We start from the raw sequence: 18,079 nt of genomic DNA, 5'->3' as shown, positions 1-18,079 counted from the left end.
AGTGATGAGGAGGTAGAGAGGTTCAAAAGAAGCTCACTAACAATGGCAGCTTCTCAACTTCTCGGTGAGTCATTGTAAACAATGAGTCAGCTCTGACACGGAGCTGCAACCAGCTCTGCAGCCTGCTGCTGTTTACACAGCTCTGTTTTAGAAGACACCCGTCACCGTGATCCGTCTCCAGTTTGAGTACTGAACAGCTAATTCTCAAGTATTCCCTGTTGTTGTATGTTTTACTTCCTGGTTTGGTCCAGCTTTGCTTTGATTTTAAACTCACCAGTGTATCTCAACGTTTACAGTTTATTATTCACTTAAGTTGTAGTCTTGATTGAAGGGCTTTTGTTGTGTGAGGTTTAAGTCCAGTATAAACACATTTTTCACTCATAGGCTAACCTGTCTGAGCTCAGTATTCATTTAAGTCTTAGACACAATTTTACTGGTATTTTTGTCCTGGGTTGGCCCAATTTACACTCAATTTAAGTGTATAAACTATTTATTCTTATTCAGGCCATGCTATATTGTCCAACATTCAATGGTGTTTAGTTCTGTTTCAGTCTCTAATGAAGTTGTGATTAAGCCAGGATCTGGTGTACTGTTTACCTGGGTTTCAGTCCATTGTGAACTGGTATTTTAGCCATTGTTTGTTCCAATATTCAGGTATTTAAGTCCTGTTGTGACAAAAATCAATACCAAGTGAGGTTAGACAAGTTTGAGACTAAAACAAACTGCTCTTTTGGCCTTGGTTTGGTGTTTTAATCTAGTTTTAGACCAATTCAAAACGGTCTTTAAGCCCTAGTTTGGTCAAATATTTGGGGATGTTTTAGTCCATTACTCACTTGCGCCATGGTTTCAGAATGTATATCGATGTCTCTTACATATTTGATTTGCCTGTCCCCTTAGTAGCCTTGTTGTAACCTAAGTTAAGATTCATATTTAGCAATGCTTCAGCCCTGTTTTGGACATTTATTACATCTTAAACCAGAGTTTGGCCCAGTCTTTGTTGGTGTTTAAGGCTTGTTTTTGTTCAGTATTTATTTTAATTTTTAATCAGAATATGTGTATTTTGGTTATTCTTAAGCTTTATAGAGATTTTTTTGTCCACTTTAAGTCTACTCTTGTATTTTAGCTTTAGCTTTGTCAGTGTGTCCTTGGGTTTTGCCCTTATGTATTTATCAAGTACAGTCTCCTGTTACGCTCTGAGTCGTCAAAGAGATTGTCTTTTCAGTCCTGTTTGAGGCCAATGTGTACCTACCTCTTGTTTGGCTTCATATTCTCTGTTGTTTTAGGCTTTGTGTGCACTGAGCCACCTCATCTTTATGTGATGTGTGTGTCTTAACTGACAGCATTAAAGACTGCAGTGATTTTCTGCCACTCAGAAGAACTTCTTTTAGCGCCTTGAGAAGACATTTCTTCTCCAGCCTAAACTTTTCCATTAAAGGTTTATTCTCCACACACCATTGATCCTGACAGCCTGCCTTGAAAGATATAGGCAGCGCACAGGTTAATTGTGTGGGTATTAGGGATGGACAGTATGTCAATATTCACAGACATTTGTGAAATTTGTTCATAGAAAAATTGAAGTGTAAAGTTAAGTTTTGTGAAAGCAAAACTCTCACACAACTTTATCAATTCGGTTTAAAGGCTTTAATGGCTGGAAAGTTTCACAATAACCATCTTGCTAAAGCATTAAAGCTCACATATTATCCTATTTTAAATGATTCCCTGAGCTCCCCAAAACATGTCTTTGAAGTTTCTTGCTCTAAATCCACTCTGATCCTGTATTTGATCATGTCTATAAACCCCTCTATTTCAGCCCTGCTCAGAACAGGCTGTTTCTGTGTCTGTACCTTTAAATATGTAAATGAGCTGACTCAGACCACGCCCCCTCACTGGAAGGGCTTGGGTGGCTCGGTGCTTTCTCGCTCCATGTCCTATTGTTTTACGGTGAGAAGGCAGACTCAGGGCAGAACAAACACCTAGCTGTGGGAGTGTCACCCACCTGGGGGAGGGGCTACTGCCCTTTGTGATGTCATGAAGGGAAAATCTCCAAACGGCCTGTTTGAGCACACATTTTCTGAAGAGTGGAGCGGGCAAAAAGCTTATTCACCAATAAGCTTCTACCTTCAAAGTTTTCAGGATGACTATGTAAATTTTTCCTTATGGACGCCAACATAACCACGTTTTTTTCTTCTTATTTTCCTCTTCAGATTTTCTGTTTCTCCTTTTATAATGAGCTTTTCTTCTCTGACTGCCTAATGGGGCCACACTTTTCTTTTCTTGCCTCTTCATGACTCTCATCTTTGCACTAATGTGATGAAAAGAAAACCTTCAACAAGCTTAATTGAGCTCCATCTTACTCTTTGATTTTCAAAAGAGACCCAAATGAGAAGCATTATGTGAGAAGGCATTAAAAGGGGCCCTCAGAGGTAATGAAAATGGACTGACAGAAAGAAAGATGCTCATCAAAATGAAAGGTTTTGCTCTCTTGAAAAGAGGCAAAATGGGAGAGATACACAAAAACTACATCAGGGAAAGAAATCAACTATATTTTCTCACAAGTCTGATCTGTTTTCTGTCATTTTTCTCTCTGAGCTTCAGTGTGTGAAAGCACACCAACACACCACTGAGACCAAAACAAGAACGCGCCATCACAGCCACCGAATAACAATGAGACTGTTCCTGTTGCTTCGGGCTGCTTTCTAGTTAGCTTTCCGATCAGCCACGCAGAACATATTGGAGTGCGGGTTTTGTCACAAACTATCTACCGGTGCCTGCTGGGGACAGTCGCTGCGTTCATGTGTGAACCCATGAGAATTCAAATTAAAAATCGTGAAAAGAAATGAAATCTAAAGTACATTTGGCCCAATTAGGTTTCCTTTCCGGGGAAGTTTGTGAACCGCAAAGGGCATCTAAGGACAAAACTGCATGCCTGCACACATTATCAAGATGGGGGAGGGGGAGGGGGAGGGGGGGGGGGGGGGGGGGTTAACACACACAGATATGAATACACAACAAAAGAGCACTCAAACACACTTGGAAACAGTGCATGTAATTTTTCGCCTGATTGATCCTGCAGGCCAGGGGAGATGAGTTCCACTCCCCTGCAAGGATAATACAACATTTTGTGTGTGTGTGTGTGACACCATATGTAACATATGTAATCCTCTGGGCAGCATCATGGGATATGACAGAGCAGGAGAATAAACCACAGCTCCCACTGTTTCGGGTTCGGACACCAAGGGAGTTTTTAATAGACATTTCGGTTTTGTACCAAGGCATCAAATATTTTCCAAAACGGCTGAACACGTTTTAGCCCCACACAACAAGGGTTTTATTTCTGAGCTTTTTATTCAGAGAAAGGGCGGTGGATAGAGTCAGGCATCGGGGAGAGAGAGAGAGTGGGGATTGACATGCTGGACAGGAGCCACCGGTTGCAATCTAATCCGGGCCCGCCCAATCTGGGCCCGCCCAACCCGGGCCGCTTGGAGGGCTATAGCCAGAATAAATACTTGAATGAATATAGTTGGTACCACCACCACATAATGTGATAGAGCTGATTACACCGAAAATACTTTTTGAGAATAGCAACATATAAATCTTAGCCTAATTTTTTCGGACTCAAAAAAATGTATGTACAAAGACACAATTGAAAGGCACAAATTGCTCTAGCACACTATCTAAATTGCCAAATTACATTAGTTGGCAATATTTTGGTACAGAATCATTTCCAGTAAATCATAGTTTGCAACTTGGGGTGGCACCTGGGTTGGCGAATCAGATTTAAAGGTGGGTCCATGCCTAATATACAAAGTCTTCAAAAAGGCTTTTTAAGAATTGTATGTGTGAAATAGCAAGAGTTTCCCCCTACTGTTGGAAAATCCAAAACAAACAAACGACAGATTGAACATGAGTTCTGAATTTATTGGTTCCATATATGTAGAACGTGTAAATAGGACATTACAGCTTACATGTTAGCCTCAACACCAAAAGAATCTACTATTTCATTATTGATAGCTATCAAACAAAATCTTTGTTATCATCGTAAAACATATTTTGTCATCAACATCCCTTCACCAAAAAAACAAAAATGATAATGTAGGCGTATGAGGAGTACCTATGTTTGTATTGAAAACCCAAATGTATGATCATGTCTGAAAATAAAACAGATTATAGACTTTGAGAAATCTAACTTAAACAGTAACCCAAGACTGCATCTCCAGGACCTCTAACCTCAGAGGGATGGCATGACTTGATCATGTTAAGTTCCTCTCTAATTTAAGATTGATTACTTAAAAAATCCCATTCCATATTGATTTAGCTATCCTTAACATGAAAGGAAAGCGCTCAAGGAAACCTAGTGAACAAGACATTTGGGCTAAGAAGCTTAATGCTCTACCACTTTCATTTGATCCATCACCAGTTCATACTGTAGAACGACAGAACAAGAACACAGAGTAAGATGAATGGAGAAGATTGCATTGCGACACCATTTCCAAATACACTCTCAAAATCTTCCCTGCAATCATCTGCCCATGGATTTAAACACAGGGAGGGATCTGGGGTATGGGGTTTGGGGAATTTGGTGGGGAAGGGGGTTGTTGGACATTCATACTCGCTGTCAGTGTCATTTCCAAAGAGCGCAAAGGGAGTAAAGTTGTTCTGGTCTATGCCAGTGACCTGGCCAATCCAGTATGCATGACTGGTCACGTTGGTGTATCCTCTGAGACTTGTGGTGAGGGGGCAGGTTGGATCCACATTCACAACTCCAATAATGCTCCAGTAATCTCCATCAAACTTGGCCATCAGTGCCCCCCCTAAATTGCCCTGGTGAACAAAATAAATGAAATTATTTGAGATAGCATAGGACGCATGTATACAGGAGAACTTACCACAGTAGTAGCCATCCTGCTGAGGCAATAACTCCACATAGCTTTTTGGTAACTTCAAAAGTTTGACCTCTTTGGACATAACTGTCACACATAACCGGATTGATCTAGAATAAAGTATTAATTGGTACAATACTGGATTCACCGGGTTAATGTAAGATAGTGCTAATATAAATGAGCTAAACTAGAATTAGCAAAGATAGCACAAACAAAGTTTGATTAAAGTAAGGTAAACTTATGGTAACATTACTGGATTAAACTATGGGAAGCTAATGCTAAGATAACTATATTACCCTCAAGTAATGGGCACGTATGCTAACCTCACTAGATAAAACGTACGTGACGGGAGCTAATATGTAAAAAGCTGGATAAAACTGGAGTCAGGAGGGCTTTTGCTAACATAGCTGGATTAAATAAGAGTTAGGTAGACTTGGTGTGACATAATTGGATAATAATTGGAAATAGAACATGGTAAAATAGTGAAAACTGAGCTGGATAATCTAGAGTCAGGTAGGCTTTTGATAACGTAATTGGATAAAACTAGAACAAGTTTTGATAACATTAGAAGAACTAGACAAATCCAGAATCAGAGTAACAAGCCATCACATTACAAATACAAAACCATGCGAAAAGTTGTGGTTACCAGACAGTTGTCCATCTTTTTGATATGTTCTTGTCTATATCCAGCACAGACCATATCCATTGGACGTTTACGAAGGAAGCAGTCACACTCATTGTTTCCAACAAAGGGTACTTGCACCCTGGCATGACCAGGGTAACCTAATGAGAGATAAATGAGAGATTCAAAGGCAATATTCATATTGGGGTGCAAAACACCAAAAAAGAATTGTGTACTTTATGTAATTATTCGTGCAGTGTTAGCAGAACGTGTGTGTGTATAGAAAGCCTTTCTTTATTTGTGTACATTGTGATCTTACCGGTAGAGACCCAGCTGTCCAGCGTAGAGTCAAACTGGCTATATGGTGAGGCAATGCAGATTGGATAGATGGTGTCTGTGAAATTCACAGGGTGTGACAGCTGCAGAAGACATACGCCTTCCTTGGTTATCTTTGAACGCACATCGCATGTTATGTTTGCAACGTCTTTCCAGTCCTCATAACTGCCCGTGGTCTTGTTCTTGCGTCCCAGAAAAACACGTTCAGGTCTTGAAGGGGAAAAAAAGAAGGTAAGAAGTTCATGTTTAATTGTTAAGCATCCAAAATAGCAAGGCCAATATAGCAAGTTTGATTGATTACAACTTGATATATTGACATAAACATCAGGTCAGGTTTGACTCCCAGTCTTGACCCCATTGGTTTAAACATTTAAGAAGCAAAACTTCAATCGTCCCTCACCCATATCCGCAGTTGCCGTCTGTCAGCACAAAATAGGGGGAGATAAGGTTCCCTAAGCATTGCTCCTTCGGCAATTGAATAACAACCTGCCAAGGCAAATGGTCATCAAGGTCTTGGACCTTTAGCTCTCGCCCGCATGATGGATGTGAGCCTGGTAAAAACACAACATGGTGACTGTTGTGTTAAGGTGAACTTATTACAGGTTGGAGTTAAACGATGGAATTATGGAGATAAAACAATGGCTTTTGATGTCTATTGTTAATTAGAAATGTGAACATTGGATGTTTACCTGGGTCATCGGCGTGACACCCTGAGATTGAGAACACAGAAAGAAATTTGTCAGGGGCGAGGCAGATGATGACTTGCATATTTCAGTGAATTCATACCAAAGAGAGACAAAAGTAGGCAGAAATCTCCAAACCAAAAATAGTTCAAAATGAAATAAAATGGAAATGAGCATCTTTTTGACAATAGTTGTTGAAATTAAATACAAAGATTAAATAGAATACATTACATGGCATAATAAACTATACACCAACTTAATGAAAATATGCATTACATAAAGAATACAGAATGCATTGAACAATATTAGCTCTCATTAAAATAACTGACCTCTTTTTTCACTTTATGAGATTGGAGACATAGAAAAGTCAAAAATCTAAATCAGAGGTTGAAATCGACCAAAGAAAACTTTCAAGGGCCATTGCACGCCCTTTTCCAAACCTTTGTTTTGTTTGTTTTTTAAGCTTTTACATCTACTAGTACTCAAATTCTTTGCATTAAAGGGTAGGACATATTTTCACTTTATATTGAAGGGTACTATTAAACCCCGGCTAAGAGTTGATATTTGATTTTATTTATTGTCCTTTTTAGTTTCCCAGCTTTCCCCCCTCTAGCAGCAACCTCGAAAAAGGCGTTTTGATGCAGAAAATATCTTCATTGTTGAGTTAACGCCAATGATAAATCAGTTCAAGAACTCCATTCATGTTAAAACTGTTGCAATTTGGATGCTACGGCAATCCTTCAACAGTAACCCGTTAGAAAATGTTAATAAGAGATGCTTCTTTTGGATGATTTTCCATTTTGGGTTCCCATACTACCCTCCCATAAAGCAACCGGTAAAAAAAGTTTTTTGGGACAGACTGTAGAATCACAAACGGTTGGTAAATTGCACTGAAATCGAACCTGTTGCAGGTTTTTGGAAAAAGTAAAACAAAGCATCTTCTCTAGAGCTACTTTTTGTACCTTTTTTCTTGAGCAGTTTTCAACCCAAGAGCCCTAAGGTCAACTTGAATCTGATATCAGCAAAGGAAACACTCAAAACATTGATTACATTGTCAAGTAAAAAAATCCTCAAACTGTCTTTCTTACCATTTGATGTGAGAAGGATCATCACAGTTACACCACTCAGGAGCTTGTAGAGAGCCATTTTTCCACCTGTTCCTCCTTCACATTCTCCTTAATTTATATACCTTTGCCTAAAACTGAGCTCCACCTACACTGTCATACCTAACAACATACCAACAGTTCAATCTTCCCTTCATCAATCTCTGCACACGAGATCATGTGGAACATGTTTTTCTTGATGCCTGAGTGTTTTGTGTTCAAGCTCCCAGCTAGTTATGTTAAAGTATTTACAAGTAATGTGTGAGAGTTTAAATTTCCCTTCAAGGACCTTAAACATGATGCGTTCAGTGTCGGAATCTTTCCCCTGCATGTGTGCCCTATTCCCTCTGAAGGAAAGCAGAAACTTTTTTTTCAGTTTAGCTTCAGTCTTGCTAACAGTAGCAGGCTTTTGCAACTTCAGTAGAGTTTATTTTTAATTTAAGTTACTGGAGTGTCAGTCTAACTTTTGTCAACAGGAAGCAGCCAAGCAAGTGAAAAACAAGATGTTCCTGTGAATACCAAACATCAGTTTACGATTGTGCTGTCTGTCACCTACCTACCTACCTACCTGACCATCAGGTAACAACAGCCACTAATAGTAGGAGTCATTACAGAACAAAGGATGCAGAGTTTGTGTCATACTGGGATTAACATAATGGTGCAGACAGACCCAGTGCAAAACAATGGTAAGTTTGCATCCATGTTGTGCACAGTTCGCACACAATTAGGTGTCCAGAAACACTTGAATTACATGTTACTCCATGTCTAAAAATTGGTAAAAAGTAAAATTGTGGCTAACATGTAGCCTCAATGTCATAAGGCCAAAGTGACTACAACTACAGCATTGTCTGTTTCCCCCTAAAAAGCTGAAAAAAACCCATCTTAATCGTGTGATATGATTATAAATGTTATCTTGTAAACAACATCCAGCCACCTAAAGAATACAAAATGTTATTCAAGATGTATGAGGGATTACTAGGTTATATCAAATTTAGCTGGAAAATAATCAGCCAAATGATTTAGTCAAGCCAAGGCCTTGAACCAAAAGTGCTTTACAGCAGACATTGATAAGACACACTAATGTAAGATCAATGGTAATGGATGAGATAAACCAAAATGAATCAAATATAAATCAAATAACTTTGAGAAATCAACAAAAATTTTAACAACCCATCACCAATCTGCAGTGCTTTAACTTCTCTCTAACCTTTCAGGCATGACATCGCGTTTTGGTTTCAGTACATATGCCAAATGACACATTTCGTGCCACACCCTGGTGAAACATGCTGGGAACTTTCCACTTAAGATGACACGATTGTTCTGGATTCTGGAGATCTATTATGAAGAAAAAATCCAATCTACATTTGCACATTTGGCATATCGATAATGTCTTTGATTCAGTTTGATTTGATTTGTAATTTAGTTCCCCTATTTCCTGCATACAAAGAAGAATTTTTATAACACCAGTGATTGAGACACTTTGGACTAAGTAGCTGATTGTTCCACGCTTTCATTTGATCCATCACCATTTATTGCCTTAGATCGAAAGAATGAGAATAGAAAGTAAGAGGAAGGGGGAAAAGCGCATCACGTTTACACCACCAAATATACTGTTGTCCCTGAGATAATCTTGTATTTGACAACCTGCGGGGACAATGGGGAAGGGGTCTGGGGATGTGATCTGGTGGTGGCATGAAAGATTCTGGGTGATCGGGTGCTGGACAGATAAAGCGGCTGTCAGGGTCCGGTCCTGCGCATTGGATGGGAGCAAAGCCTGGTGGATTGCTAGCGGTGGCGTTTGTGAGAAAATCCGCACCCAGGGCCACACTGCTGTAACTTTTAAGACTCTTGAGTGGACCACAGTTTGGATCCAAACTCACAACTCCAATCATGGTCCAGTAGCCTTTGAAATCAACCACCAGTGCTCCACCGAAATTATCCTGTGGACAGACATGCATGACAATTATGTAGATAGCATAGGAAAGCAGTAAAGAGGAATACCTATCACAGAAGCATCCATATGCAACATAAGCCACATTTCCACCAAGCGGTCCAGTTTGGTTCGGTACAGTTTGTTACGGTAAACCGGTGAAAGATTGTGAAGGAGGTAAAATAATCCTAATGACCCCATTAGGATGGGGGAGGGTAACAAGGCATCTCATCACAAATATACTAAAAAGTTGTAGTTACCAGGCTACTATTCATCATTGGCAAATGCTCTTCAGTATCTCCAGCACAGATCATGTGCTCTTTGAGTTTGGGATGGGAGCATTTACACTCATTGTAGCCGACTACCGAGGCTTTCACCAGGGCTTCAAGATGTTAACCTAATCAGAGATAATTCAAAGTTAAAATGGTCTTCAGGAAAAAAAGGAAGTTTATGTTTAGCTAGTCAGCATGCAAAAAAAAGAAAACAGCTCTACAAAGTAGGTTGAGATAATACTTCACTTCCAATCTAAACAAGTGATTATGTTGACATTTGAAGAGAAGGGATGCAGGGGATGCATAGAGGTGCGAAATAAAATCGAGATGTTGCAGGTTGGATGCTAAGTGCTAAGGCTAACTCAGTCACTCAGTAGAATGCCAAATGGAGCAGCAATAAATTCAGTCAATCTCACAGATTAGTGGAGTAGATCCTGAAGTATGTACTAAGAAAAAAAATAGACTTGCTAAGACTCATGAATCCAGAATCGTTTTAAAATTGAAAATAGATTCTCAATCCAATTGCGACCCCAAGAATCAAAATCTTATCGTGAGACACCTAAAGATTCCCAGCCCTAGATGCATTTCAACTTCAGAAAAAAAAACAGAGGTGGAAGTTACAACTCTACTGGTGATTTAAACATTGGGGGTTTGAACGGCTTCAACTAGATACATTTACAAAAAATGGCTGCAACTAAAAATCTTCTTTTGTCAAATACTCATGCAGATTATTTGCATTAACCATAATCAATCATAGTTTAATTTATCAAATGTCAAGTCATCTACAAAACCCAAAGACTTGACTACATTTTCATTTTAACAAACAACAGTGCAACAGTGATATTCCTACCACAGATCCACAGAAATGTAAAACACAAGTGACTACAGGTTTTATTGTGGTCCTGTCTTTAGACCATGTTGTATATCCCCATCATATCTTGTTACAAACAGGGAGACGAAAAGTTTAAGAAACAAAACTTCAAAAGTCCCTCACCCGAATCCGTCTGTGAGCACATGTTGGTTGGTAATGAGGGACCCTAAACACTTGATAACCCCATTGATGGTGATAACGGCCTGCCAAGGCAGATGTTCTGGATGACCTTCGGGCCTTATGCCGCATGCTGCAGAGAAGAGATTTAAGCGTGGAGAAGATTCAACAGGTGATTCAAACATTAAAGTAAAGCATTTATTTCAGGGCCGAATGATGGAGACAGAGCAATTCCTTACTGCTGTTCTGTGCTTAATAAATCTGAAAGTAGGGAGCAAAATAGGGGGAAAATTTAAACTTTGGTTTCTTACCTGGCATAACTGCGTGACACCCTGAGATTGAGAACACAGAAGAAAAAAAACAGTTAATCACAGCCTGTCAGGGTGAGGCAGACAAAGACAAAAAGAGACAGAAGTTGACAGAAATCTCAAAAAACACTTTATTTTAAACAGCCGGCAGAATTTTCAAATAATTTAAGGTTTTTTTAATCATTGTCTCTCCTTGTGAAAATTAGTAAATTTCAAATGGTTGATTGTGCAACAAAATCTGTTCTATTGCCAAAATGAAAGAAACCAGAATTTCCCTTAGGTATTAATAAAGTATATAAAAAATTATAAAGATGACATGCTTTCACATTGATCCTGAAACACTTTTGTCGCAGACTTTCACTAAAATCCAGTCAGCTTTATTGCATTTAGTTTCCAAAACTACATCATTAAATTAATACCTCACACCAATAACTTTTCTCAGTTTTAAATGGAAAAGGACAATGTCCACTGAATTAATTTTTTTTATGCCTTCATTTAGGATAGGATAGTGGATAGAAATAGGGATCTGGAAGAGAGAGGTTGGAATGATAGGTGGGAAAGGGGTCACATGTCGGATTGGAACCCGGGCCTTCTGCTAGGAGGAAAACAGCCTCAGTACATGGGGCGCATGCACTAACCACTGGGCCACCTTCAGCCCAAAACATTACAAAAAATATATTTCCATCACTAAGTAAACATCACAGAGCGAGCAATTGGTACATCACATCCAGATCAAACTAGTTGCGGGTTGGATGTTGAGTAGGTCCTTCAAGATAACCTGCTAGAAAAATGTTGAGGGAAAAAGAGGCATCTTGTAAAGATCTACTTTTGTTCTTTTACTTGAGCAGTTTTCAACCCAAGTGCCCTTACATCAACCTTAAGTCTGATATCAGGAAACTATAAAACGCTATATAGTCAAGGAAAATCAAACAGTCTTTCTTAACATCTGGTGTGAGAAGGATCATCACTGCTACCCCGCACATGAAGTTGTAGAGAGCCATTTTTTCGAATGCGTCTCTTCAAACGTTCTCCTCCATTTATATATCTTTTACCCTATACCGACCGCCTCCTTAAGTGTCCCACCTTCCAATTGACCTACATAACTTGCACTCATTACATTCAACCTTTTAATCATTCTATATATAATTAGGTTTATCAAAAAGCAATCGGGTCGAACATGTTTTTCTTCATGTCTGTTTGTTTATTTGCAGCATATATGTTCCAAAGTTTCAAACCAAAGATGTTCAAGCATGGTATGTACTGATCAGTAATGCAGGACATAAACATTGCATCAATCAATCAATCATCATTTGTATAGCGCCAACTCATAACTCATAAGTTATCTCAGGACAAAAGAGCAAGTCACCTTACTCTTTAATGCAGTCTCCATCATCCTGATATTCACTCACCACGGTTCTGAAGGTGGATGTGTTGCAAGCAGAGTTTGACTTACTAAACCTAGAAGTTTCAAGTAAAGTGGTAACTTAGCATTGTGTATATGGATGCAATGTGTGAGATGGTGTAATCATGACCCACTCTGGAGGTCACAACGAAGCCAGACACTGTGTTGAATGTTTAAACCATTCTTTACTCGAACCAATACATCGAACAGTTCTTGATGAAACCAAATTAGGTAAATTTAAATAGTTTAAGAGTTAAGTATCTCGGGGTCTTGTTTACGAGTAAGCATAGGATGGGCCACGAGATTGACAGACGGACTGGCTCAGCGTCAGCAGTAATGCAGGCGTTGTGCCGGACCTTGAGGGAGCTGAGCCTGAAGGCAAAGCTTTCGATTTATCGGTCGATCTTCATTCCAACCCTCACCTATGGTCATGAGCTGTGGGTAGTGACCGAAAGAATAAGATCCCGGATATAAGCGGCCGAAATGGGTGGCTGGGGGCATTAGGATGCCTCCTGGATGCCTCCCTTTGGAGGTTTTCCAGGCACGCCCAACTGGTAGGAGACCCCGGGATAGACCCCGAGTTCGCTGGAGGGATTGTGATTATGTCTGGCCTGGGGACGCCTCGGAATCCCCCAGGAGGGGCTGGAAAACATTGCTGGGGAGAAGGATGTCTGGGTTGACTTACTGCGCCTGCTGCAACCGCGACCTGACATTGGAAAGTGGAAGAAGATTGATGGATGGAAATATGAGTTGTGTAAGTCAGTAAAGTCAGTATGGTGTATGTGGGTGTAGGTGCTGTGAAATGTACAAGGTAAAAAGGTTAACAAAGTGGAGCAGAGAGAGAGTCTGTGTGATACTGCAGGAGCTTAAGCGGGGTTCCCACTACGAGATAACCGACCAGATTTTTGTCCCAGATTCCAGTTTCCATCAATTCTGAGCAAAGTCACGATTTTTACCTTGCTAGATAGAAACAACATAGGAGGCAGGCATTCTTTAGGCAGGTGAAACAACACGGCATGAAACTGATAGACTGATATATACTTATCAGTTCTAGTATGAACTAGCCTTTACGATAAAGCATTGATCTTGCAGTGAGTGTCTGCTTCTGGTTGCGATGATGGGCCGACTTTGAATGTTGTGTTTATAAGCGGCAACGAACAATGCTACTGACTCCACCCCTTCTAAAATGTATGCAGACTTACTCAAGTGTGTCCCCTCCCCCTCCCCATGATTGTAAAAAACAAAAAAACACTTGAAGACAAAACATGAGATTTGAATTTATTAGGTGTCCACACATACACGTAAAATAAAAGTCGTGCCATGGCTGATGAATGTGTAAATCATTGCGGTATATATGTTATCCACAACATCATAAAGAAAGTATTTAGAATTTTTACTGCCTGCTGTCCCCAAAAGTCAACATCTATATTGTATGTTAACGTTATATTAATATCTTGTAATCAACTTTCCTTCACCAAAGAATAAAACATTTTAATCAAGGTGTATGATATGGCAAATGAATAATCCCAGTGACTGAGCGTGTCATTTTATTTCCCTAATTTCTACATAAAAAGAAGAAGGGACTTTATAAAACCCTGTGAATGAGACACGCTGAATGCTCATTTTGTTCGGTCACCATCAAGTACCATAGAGCGAAAGAAAAAGAACAGAGAGTAAGACGAAGGGGAAAGAGGGCATCATGTTTACACCACTTGCAAATAAACTGTCATCCATGCAACCAAATCTTGTCGGATATGGACACATGGGGGTTTGGGTTGGACGGGGTTTCATTGTTTTACACCTAAATTGAGTGTCTGGGTCATATTCTTTTGGGCCCAAGGGAATAAAGCCCGGTGTGCTCATGCCAGTGACATCCCTGATCCATTGTTCATACAAGGACACGTCAGTGTAAGTTCTGACATGTCCAGCCGGGGGGCATCTTTGATCGTATTGGTTGATCCCGATCTGGGTCCAGGAATTATTTTGATAGGCCATCAGTGCCCCACCTACATTTGTCTGAGGAAAGAAATTAATGATAAAACAAAGCAATAACATATCTGAGAAATAGCCATTCTTCTGAGAAACATTTGTAACTGTTAAAGTCTGAGTGAATACCAACCTCACTGGATTAACTAGCATAAGGTAAGATATTGCTAACAGAGCGGGCTAATTCTGGTCCGGTACGCTTTTGCTAACATGATTGTATTAATGGATAACCCTAAGCTAATAATGAGAGAACTGGATAAAAAAAAAAGTGATATGTTGAACTTAATGAAACTGGAACAAGGTGTGTAAATGCTTACACAACTTAAGTACACTAGAATAAAGTAAGATAATGCTAACATCACTGGACTAAATTAATGTTTAAAAAGTTGGCTAATTCTAGCGTCAGGTAAGCTAATGATAAAATAACTGTATTAAAATAAAATAAGATAAAATGATGCCAACAGTGTTTTATTGAACTAGAATAAGGCAAGTTTAAGATAATTTATTCAGATTCAATTTGGGTAAGAGATGCTAATGCTAACCTAACTGCATAAAAGTAAATACAAGGATGCTAATGCTAACATAACAGAATCCAGAAACCTCAGACAAGCTGTTAAAATAAAATAAAACTAGAGTAAAGTAAGCTAATGCTAAGGTAAACAAAGTATTGCACTAAAATACACAAAAAGTTGCAGTTACCATACAATCTGTGAATGTTCCCTCCTTGACTCCGCGTCCAGCACAGATCACACTTGGCCCGATTTCAGGACGGTTGCACTTACACTCATTGCGTCCGACAATTGGTACCTCCATCCTGGCTGCGGAAGTTGTACCTTTATCAGAGACAATTCATAGGCAAGGTTTATGTCCGGTTTCAAAAACATGATCAGGGAAAACACAAGTTATCATTCATGCAGTGTTATTCAGAAAGGTTATGCATTCCTATTCTATTAACTGACTAATGGCTGGCACGGACGCTCATGTAAGCCTTGAACCGTGGTCCTCAACTTTCTAGGTTCAGGACCCACCACCAAAAATCGCCACCCAAATTTCTGATGTCTTTTAACCAAGCAGTTTCATTTAATGACAAAAAGCTCAGTTTAGACCTCAGATGGAACAAATACTTTTTTTTAACAGATTTCTTTTTTTCTAGTCACACACTCGCAACCCACTGAAAATGGCTTCCCGACCTACTTTAGGGTCCCGTCCCACTAGCTGAGAACCACTGGCCTAGAAGATGGCTGGTACTGGCTCCCAGTCCACATTGGTAAGGTTGGAATGTGGTGCTAGTTACTCAATGTTCCACTTTGTAGATATTTACACGATAAAGGTAGAATCCTTATTTATATATTTTAACTTCACTGAAGTCAGCAGCTTATCAGTAAGAGAGCTTTTATCTTGAATCTGATTAAGCAGTATCGTGGGTTACTATAATTAATATGTCTCTTTATGTGCTCTGGGATCTTACCGCTAGCGACATAGCTCTTCATCCCGGAGAAGGAATTGCTGTTTTGTGCGACCAAGCAGACCGTAGATATGGAGTCTGTAATATTCACAGGGCTCGATAACTTCACAAGACATACACCCGGCTTGTTAATCAGTAATCCTTCATCATCATCATCATCACTGCATGTGATGTCTTCCACAGTCACCGATTGTTCGTAGAGCTGAGTTGCAAATGAGTTGCGGCTTTGTCCAAGATGAACCCACGTGCCTTCTTCAGATCTTGAGAAAAAGAAGTAGAGAAGTTATTTTCAACCCCTGCTATAAATGAGTGATTACACTATCCGTAAAAAAAAACAAAAAACAACCCCAAAACATTAATTTGAATACCAATGTATATAACAGACTGTTTCTGAGGATGAATTGATGAATCCATTAATTGTGACAGCACCATTTACATTACACATTAAAGTGTGTTGTAATATTTACATTCTATGGTTGTCCCTGAAAAAATGATGACGTAAATCACGAGTCGCAGTAGGTGCATTTTTCTCCATGGATGGGCAATTTCTCATAGATGGCTGGGATAATTTGATAACAGGGTGAAAGAATAAGCATAACTTTGAAAAATCCCCATCTTGTGTTTAGGGGGCGTGTCACTGACTTGGTCCTTAAAACCGAGGAAGTCGCGTACATAACTATGGGATGAAAATCAAACTAAAAATGCATTTAATTTATTTGTTTTTGAAGGCGGCATTTTCCTTCTAATCACAGTAATGACTTGGAAAATTAGCCAATCAGTGGTGGTCTCGGCCGTTATGATCTAAAACCCAGTCTGAGACCGAGACAAGACCGAGAAAAAATGCTTTTGATTCTGAGACTAGACCGAGACCACCAAAAAGTGGTCTTCAGACCAAGACCAATTTCCAGCACTACAAAACTACCTACCAGCATGTATACCAGCCCCTTTTCTGTTGAATTCCATTGTGTTCATGCCTTTAGACGATGGTGTGCATCTCCAGTTTCCTTTCATGTCCCGCACATCAACAAGAAACAATACTCAAATAATCTCTTACCTTATGTTGCAGTCATTACTTGTCAGCACCCACTGGTCGGTAATCAAAGACCCTGAACAGTTAGTGAGTGAACTTGGACTGGCTATGATCGCACGCCATGGCCAATTGTCTGATTTTGGATCTCCCATCCCTCTGCCACATCCTGAGGAGAAGAGCATGGAGCACATGCACCTTGGTGATTATAACATTTAGGTAAATCTCAAATAAATGTTAAGGACTGGAGTTAAAAGATGAAGTTATGAACCATTCCTTGATGCTGCTCTATCATTAATATATCTGACGGGAGGGAGAACAAATCAAAGAACTTATCGTTTTGGATGCTTACCCAGCTGTTGTGAATGACTCCCTGAAATTGGGAACACAGACAGAAATACGTTAAACAAAGCGGGTCAGGGTGAGGCGGATGATGACCGAGCACATGCAATTCCATAGAGAGCCATGAGAAGACAGAAATGTCAAATTCAAAAATACTTTATCCAAACCTGATGTATTCATCAACCTGTTAAACTTCTCTTTAAACATGTTACCGCAGCACAAAGTAACTTTTAAAAACATCAAACTGTTAGTCTTACCATTGGGAGAGAGAACGAGCATCACCGTTACACCACAGAGAAACTTGACCAGAGCCATTTTTTTCCATCTGTGCCGCCTTCCCCTTTTTCCTCATCTTTAAATATCTTTCACAAAAAAACACTCAGCTCCACCCAGAGTGTCACCTTACGTAATCCAACATCATTCATTCATTCATTGCCCAGAAAACTGCTTTATAACAATCGAACAGTAAGCGCTGGATCAGGCCATGAAAGAAAAGGCAAGTTCAACATGTTTGTCATGATGGCTGAGGCTTTTGTGTACGATGGGCTTATTATGTTCAGGTACGGACAAAGAAGAATGCATTACCTTAATGTGTAAAAGGTTAAAGTCCCAACAATAAGGACCTCAGTCATCAGCTGGAAGCAGATAAAGTAACGTTTGTGGCCTCGTTCTGTCATTTGATTTGATGTAATGAAGAAATTTGACTTTTATTTTCATTGAACTTCCTCCAGTGAC

The 18,079-nt window shown here is 39.6% G+C and overlaps 2 protein-coding genes across 2 annotated transcripts; both read right to left on the bottom strand.

Annotated features, from left to right (window-relative positions):
- Positions 1 to 3,897: 3,897 nt before the first annotated feature.
- On the bottom strand, positions 3,898 to 7,744 carry LOC132958725 (serine protease 33-like). Its single transcript, XM_061031757.1, has 6 exons — positions 7,610 to 7,744; positions 6,528 to 6,548; positions 6,239 to 6,389; positions 5,822 to 6,048; positions 5,527 to 5,663; positions 3,898 to 4,821 (listed from the first exon to the last, which is right to left on the bottom strand). Exons 1-6 carry the CDS (start codon positions 7,665 to 7,667, stop codon positions 4,411 to 4,413), a joined length of 1,005 nt encoding a protein of 334 aa, XP_060887740.1. The 5' UTR covers positions 7,668 to 7,744; the 3' UTR covers positions 3,898 to 4,410.
- Positions 7,745 to 13,792: 6,048 nt separating this feature from the next.
- LOC132958726 (chymotrypsin-like protease CTRL-1) lies at positions 13,793 to 17,739 on the bottom strand. The gene is made up of 6 exons (XM_061031758.1): positions 17,602 to 17,739; positions 17,355 to 17,375; positions 17,030 to 17,171; positions 15,979 to 16,235; positions 15,210 to 15,343; positions 13,793 to 14,540 (listed from the first exon to the last, which is right to left on the bottom strand). Exons 1-6 carry the CDS (start codon positions 17,657 to 17,659, stop codon positions 14,163 to 14,165), a joined length of 990 nt encoding a protein of 329 aa, XP_060887741.1. The 5' UTR covers positions 17,660 to 17,739; the 3' UTR covers positions 13,793 to 14,162.
- Positions 17,740 to 18,079: the final 340 nt, after the last annotated feature.

The sequence above is a fragment of the Labrus mixtus genome, chromosome 23, assembly GCF_963584025.1.
Source record: "Labrus mixtus chromosome 23, fLabMix1.1, whole genome shotgun sequence".
Classification (NCBI taxonomy): Eukaryota; Metazoa; Chordata; class Actinopteri; order Labriformes; family Labridae; genus Labrus; species Labrus mixtus.
This window is presented reverse-complemented; position numbering and strand designations above follow the sequence as displayed.

Coding starts and splice junctions, on each gene's coding strand:
- LOC132958725 (XM_061031757.1), bottom strand. CDS start 7,667: ATGGCTCTCTACAAGCTCCTGAGTGGTGTAACTGTGATGATCCTTCTC. Junction 6,549..7,609: donor GATCCTTCTCACATCAAATG/GTAAGAAAGACA, acceptor TCTCAATCTCAG/GGTGTCACGCCGATGACCCA. Junction 4,822..5,526: donor AAAAGATGGACAACTGTCTG/GTAACCACAACT, acceptor TTTGTTCACCAG/GGCAATTTAGGGGGGGCACT.
- LOC132958726 (XM_061031758.1), bottom strand. CDS start 17,659: ATGGCTCTGGTCAAGTTTCTCTGTGGTGTAACGGTGATGCTCGTTCTC. Junction 16,236..17,029: donor AGTAATGACTGCAACATAAG/GTAAGAGATTAT, acceptor CTTTTTCTCAAG/ATCTGAAGAAGGCACGTGGG. Junction 15,344..15,978: donor GAAGAGCTATGTCGCTAGCG/GTAAGATCCCAG, acceptor TCTCTGATAAAG/GTACAACTTCCGCAGCCAGG.